A 6192-nucleotide genomic window follows, 5' to 3' on the forward strand; every position below is an offset into this window, starting at 1 on the left:
ATCTGTTGCTTGATATGAAGAAAAACAGAGGTCGGACAGGCCGGAAGAGAAGAAGAAAACACTCGCAGAGTTTTGTGGATGGAGGTACTATCCCTGAAAGTTAAACAATAAAATAAACCAATTGCTTTTCAAGGTATCTTTCTATGGTTTATATTTGCAAACACCTTTGTGTTTTTTTGCTCTCAGGCACGTGGTAGGATTGTTGGGATTGCCCTGGGCAGGGCCAGGAGTTGAACTCAATGGTCCTGATGTGTTCCTTCCAACTCAGGACGTTCTATGATTTGCAAAAACCTCTGTGTTTTGAAAATGATATTAATAAATGTTACATTTTTTTAATATGCAAATATTGTAGCATTAGTTTGCAGTCACCAGCACGGCATGGTGAGTACTGTGAGCTCTCTTTTCTGGCTCCTGACAAGTACTACATTATTCTTAAATTCCTTGAATATGCTGAATAACTCACACAATTCTGAGACCTCCCAGTAACCAGAGGCCCAAAATTTAGTTGGTTAGTTCTAGGGCAGCCTTTCTCGCTATTTTTTTATGCTTTAAAATGTCTTAAGATTTGCTTGTCTGACTATACAGTGAAATTTTTTTATTTCCTTTCTTTTCCAACAGGAAATTATAGCCTTTTATAGAATTAATTTTTTTTTAAATTTATTTTTAGTGAACTGCAGTCACAAGCTGGAGTACATTAAACTTAAGAAGTGGCTAAAAGGCAGAGGATTTGAAGACAGTACGTTAAGGCCAGCAGAGTTCAGGGGTAATGTTTTAATTCTTTTATTGATGGTACAAATTTCTGATTCTTCTGAGAACGGTAGATTCCTGATGTAAGTTTTTTTACACCTGGGTGGCATCAGGAAAAAAGCCAGTTACTGTTAGTCTTCTGAGGATTTTTGGCAAATGCACATGAATCTCAATTTAACAGAAACAAAAGTTGCACACCTATGCTGAATTCCTGGTAAAAGCTGAAATTTTAAGTGTTAGTAGCACAGTTTTAAAGAAGTGTTTCTGTGTTTCCAGCATTGGAACCTAACCTTGTTATCATTTGTTCATCTTTTTTTTTTTCCTCAAGCAAGTTCAGCAGATCTAGTGATACACATAAATTCTTTTAGAGCTGGGATTCACTTAGTAATGTTTACAGTAAAGGTATATACTTGTATTTTTTTCTCTTTAAGTAGGTTATGTTTCCAAATTTTTTGCAATATTAATAGAGAGTAGAAAGAATAGAATGAATCAGAGAAAAATATTGTGACTGGAAATTATAAAGTTCAGTTGAAACTCTGAAACCAAGAACTGCAGCTGGTGATGATAGATATGTTTGAAGAAAAAATTGAGAAAAACAAGTGGAATAATTGCTAGAACTGGGAGCAAAAGGAGTTGAGTAATGGCTAGAACTGAACAGCAAGTGCTGCAGGGGATGCAGGGAGAGGATCCTGAGAAATAAAGAGAGATGGAGAACAAAAAAATTAAATATATGTATGGAACAACCCATAACTGGCTTTTATGATTTGGAAGAGATAATGTCTATTCTTGTAGAACTTTTCCTTGCTGACCTGATCACAGATTCCTGATTTCACATGTATACATGTATTTATTTGTGCTTTTTGTTCCTGCCTCAGAGACAGGAAGAGGACTGATGGCAACAAAAGCTCTTCAGGTCAGTGATGTTTGTCCTACTGCAGCATCTCCTCAGGTTCTTTTGAGGTGGAATGAGTTTTTGCAAGAAGCAAAACTTAGAATTCCAGACAAGGAATTCTGTTGTGAATGTAATTTCTGGCCTCTGACCTTCACTTTGAAGCTTTTGTGTTGGTAGATTAATTAATAGGAACATCATTTCTCAGGCATTCCCAGCAGAAAAAGGGAATAATAGAAAAAAATTCCTTGCCCTGTGGATATTGGAACTCTGACTGAAAAAGCCTCTTGGAAAATAGGTTTGTTGGAGAGGTTTCCTAAGTGGTGTGAGGATAGTAAATGAAATAATGGTGAATCAGAGCCAGGATCTTTGGCAGAACAGGGAGCAAAGCAAGGGGTGGGAAGGAGATGCAGTGGCAAAGTCCAGTGCAGAGGACAGTGTGTGTTCTCATCCTGCTCAGGTGGAGACCTCAGAAGCCAGAGGTTTGCCCCAGTGCTGGGAGCCTGCAGTGGGTGCAGAGCACTGAATCCAACTGGGCTGGAACAAGGCAGGGAAAAATCAGGAGCTGAATGGGAAGAGCATTGCCTGGATCCATGTGCTCTCCCTGCAGCAATGGGCACACGTGGCTCCAGCCAGGCATGAAAGCTGATTTACCCCCAGCAGCCTGGCAAGCAAGGTCAGGGCAGACATGACCTAAAATATCCCTGCCACGTGCTGCTTGTTGGTGGAAATTCAGCTGTTTGTGAGACCTGATCTAGAATATATCTCAGTGCAAAGAAAGGGAGGGGCCAGGCACAGACTTTCTGTGAACAGTGATGGTTTGTACTGGCTGCAATTGTCCTCCTTCCCTGGGCTGGGACTCTTCAAACCCTCCCAGTTCCCGTGGGAGTATGAAATGAGTCACCTACACTTGACTTCTACTGTTCTTTGTGTGTGATTATTGTTTTTTCCCTTCCCTCAAAGGCAGGGGATCTCATTATTTCACTACCTGAGAAGTGTTTACTCACCACAAGCACTGTCCTTAGGAGCTGCCTGGGAGGATACATTAAGAAGTGAGTGAAAAGTGACACCTGATGGACAAGTTGACCTGAAGTGTGGGTTGTTCATTAGTAGATGAATCATCTGAAGTGGTGGGAGAGCTTTAAACTGCATTCCCTGAGTGGTAACTATTTCTTGTGGCCTTTCATGAGTGTGGAATGCTCAGATAGGAAAGGTTTGGGCTGAAAACATCCCCTTTTAGCTCAGCAGACTAAAGCACAGACTGGAACTTGGCCTGCCTCAGAGCCAGCTTGGACCTAAATGTCACTTAGGAATGATTTCTTGGGAATTTGTGAATAAGCTTCAATAGGAGAAGGAAGATAAAAAGGGGTTGCAGAGCAGTCACATGAACATGACCTTTTAGAAAATTCAGAACAAAGTCCTATGCTGGACATTGAGTCCTTGTATATCCTAAAAAACCCCACTCCACCCCCAAAAAAAAACCAACCCAAGGGGTGAACCTGAAGTTGTTATTCCAAACCAGCTTTTATTGCCCCCTTTGAAACCATCCAAAGGGCTTGGAGATGAACTACAAAGCAGTTTAAAATAGAAGCTTTTCATGACATCTAAAAGAACCCTTGGAGAGATAAAACACCCAATTCCCATCTCACCTCTGAGTATCTGCTGGGTTGGTATTTTTATTTTTCCTTTCTTTTCTGATAGCTGGAAGCCTCCTGTATCCCCTTTGATGGCACTGTGCACGTTTTTAATAGCAGAGAGACATGCTGGACAGAAATCCCCCTGGAAGCCATACCTGGATGTTCTCCCCAAGACTTACACTTGCCCTGGTTGTTGGGAACATGATGTAGTGACCCTTCTTCCAGAACCTTTAAGAAAGAAGGCTCAGGAGCAGAGAACAACCATCCACGAGCTGTATTTGTCTTCCAAGGCTTTTTTCTCTTCCCTGCAGCCTTTGTTTGCTGAGGACACAGGAACTATTTTTACCTACAGTGCTTTGGAGTGGGCTTGGTGCACTATTAATACCAGGACAATATACATGAAACATCCACAGAGGGAATGGTTTTCTCTGGAGCCAGATGTTTATGCACTGGCACCGTATTTAGATCTGCTAAACCACAGTCCAAATGTTCAGGTGAGAAACTAAAAATAGATCACTTGATTTCTTTATTTGCAAATGCACTGTCTCAATACAACAGGCATTTATGGGATGGATGAGGAGGGTGTGGAGGTCAGGGAAGGATCTCCCAGTGGGAAAGATGTCAGTTTGGGAGCATGTAAAGGGTGAGGACTCACGGGTCATAAATACACTGGAGTTTGTTCTTCAGCCCAAGGCAGTTGAATAAAGATAATTGTGGTAAAGATCAGCAGGAGCTGGAGTGACAGGACAAGGGGCAAAGGCTTCAAACTGCCAGAGGGCAGGGTTAGATGGGATATTGGGAAGGAATTGTTGGCTGTGAGGGTGGGGAGGGGCTGGGATAGAATTCCCAGAGAAGCTGAGGCTGCCCCTGGATCCCTGGAAGTGTCCAAGGCCAGGTTGGATGGGGCTTGGAGCAACCTGGGCTGGTGGAAGGTGTCCCTGCCCATGGCAGGGGGTGGCACTGGATGATCTCTGAGGTCCCTTCCAACCCAAACCATTCTGGGATTCTGGGATTCCACAATTCAAATTCAGTTCATGCAGCAACAGGGAGAGCCCCTGGGTGAGATTTGCACCCAGGGGAGCTTTTGGGAAGGGCCATTTGTAGACATAACCCTGCTCTGCTTCCCTAAAAGGCTCAGCTCCTGCCACAGATTCCAAGTTACACAGTCCCTGTGTTACTTCACCTCTCCCTGAAGCTTCTGAGCAGCCTTAGGGAAGTGTGGAGAGCAGTTCCACCTTCTGCCAGGGACTGAGAGCCAACACAGAGCTGGGACAACACAGGAAGGGCCAACTCTGCACAAAACCATCTTTATTTGTAGATTTGGAGCCTCTCTAATAAATCTGCACAGTGGGTGGCACATGCTGCAGGCCAGGGCTTTGATCTTAGTTCTTCACACTCATGGGCTGCCTTCTCAGACCTCTGAAACACTTTTCTTCCAGTGTTAGAGAAATGTTCACTACTTTTGGATCTTAATATTCGAGGTTTGGTTCCTTTTTTCACCCTGCCAAGAGCAAAACCTTTTCTCTTTTAACTCCACCTAGGTAAAGGCTGCATTTAATGAGCAGACAAGGAGCTATGAAATTTGGGCAAATTCCCAGTGCAAGAAATATGGAGAAGTTTTTATCTGCTATGGACCTCATGACAATCAGAGGCTACTCCTGGAATATGGATTTGTTGCCATGGATAACCCTCACAGCAGTGTTTATGTCTCATCAGGTTGGATTTATAAATTGTCACTGAAAGCACTTCCAAGTAGTGGAATAGGCTGTGATACCTCTGCATAGAAATTAAGGATTGGAGTTTTAAAATTGAAAATGCTCTTTGTGAACATTTTCTTTTACAAAGTTGTGATTCCTAGCAGAATCTATGTAGAAATTCCAACTGGATGTCTAAGGTTTTACCATTGACTTGAGGATTGAAGTCCTGATCCTCACAAACTGAAGTTGCTGAGGGTGGTTCAGAACTTCAGTTTGAGTCAGGATTTTTGCTTTAAGGACACAAAAAGCACTTTTGTTCTGTGAAATTTCACTAAATTGTAGCAGGTTTTTTTGTTTGTTTGTTCCTTTCAACCTTGAAAAATATGGTTGCAGTGTTATTTCAGAATTGATGATTGTGCTTTATTCTATGTGGCATTTCTTTAAATATCTAAAATGTATTTTTTATGCAGATACTCTCCTCAAATATCTTCCACCACTGGACAAGCAGAGAAAGGCAAAACTATCCATTCTAAAGGATCATGATTTCCTAGAGTAGGTATCTGGAGTTCTTTGTTTCCTGATGAGCTTTCTTTTCAGTATTTTCTGGGAGGCAAATTTTGCTTCTAGTATCAAAATCCTGCAAAAAATGATTATTTGGGTTGGTTTTTTTTTTAACAAACTAATATGCTTGTGAGAGGATGTGGAAGTTGTAAACACCAGTATCAAAGCTTGAGATCTCCCCTTGTCAGGAAGAAAACTGTCACACTGTAAAAGCTCACTTATACTTTGTTATCACTTTGGACTTTTTAGAAACCTGACCTTTGGCTGGGATGGACCATCTTGGAGACTCCTCACAGCCCTCAAGTTGTTAAGCCTTGGAGCAGATGAACTGTAAGTTTTAGCACTCAGAGTGTTTAGTCCTTGTGCCATTTTCTTCTGTTTCACAGAATCACCAGGGTTGGGAGAGACCTCCAGGATCATCCAGTGCCACCCTCACCCAGCACCACCAGGATCACCCCCAATCCATGTCCCCAAGGGCCATATCCAGACACCTCTGGGACACTCCCAGACACAGGGACTCCACCACCTCCCTGGGACACTTATTCCAAGGCCTGACCACTCCTGCAGGGAAAAATTGTTTCTGATCTCCAATCTGAGCCTGCCCTGGGGCAGTTTGAGGCCATTTCCTCTCCTCCTTTCCCTTGGGACATGGCAGCAGAGC

At 42.6% G+C, this 6192-nt stretch overlaps 1 protein-coding gene across 1 annotated transcript; it reads left to right on the plus strand.

Annotated features, from left to right (window-relative positions):
- Positions 1 to 6: 6 nt before the first annotated feature.
- SETD4 (SET domain containing 4) lies at positions 7 to 5892 on the plus strand. Its single transcript, XM_029964950.1, has 8 exons — positions 7 to 84; positions 668 to 763; positions 1623 to 1660; positions 2600 to 2688; positions 3338 to 3767; positions 4815 to 4989; positions 5441 to 5522; positions 5781 to 5892. Exons 1-8 carry the CDS (start codon positions 15 to 17, stop codon positions 5863 to 5865), a joined length of 1065 nt encoding a protein of 354 aa, XP_029820810.1. The 5' UTR covers positions 7 to 14; the 3' UTR covers positions 5866 to 5892.
- The last annotated feature ends 300 nt before the right edge of the window (positions 5893 to 6192 follow it).

The sequence above is a fragment of the Manacus vitellinus genome, unplaced genomic scaffold (genome assembly GCF_001715985.3).
Source record: "Manacus vitellinus isolate BGI_N305 unplaced genomic scaffold, ASM171598v3 scaffold_86_pilon, whole genome shotgun sequence".
Classification (NCBI taxonomy): Eukaryota; Metazoa; Chordata; class Aves; order Passeriformes; family Pipridae; genus Manacus; species Manacus vitellinus.

Excerpts from the sequence above, each read along its gene's own strand:
- SETD4 (XM_029964950.1), top strand. The coding sequence starts at position 15 with ATGAAGAAAAACAGAGGTCGGACAGGCCGGAAGAGAAGAAGAAAACAC. Across the intron at positions 764-1,622 it reads AAGGCCAGCAGAGTTCAGGG|AGACAGGAAGAGGACTGATG; the intron begins GTAATGTTTTAA and ends TTCCTGCCTCAG. Across the intron at positions 2,689-3,337 it reads CTGGGAGGATACATTAAGAA|CTGGAAGCCTCCTGTATCCC; the intron begins GTGAGTGAAAAG and ends CTTTTCTGATAG.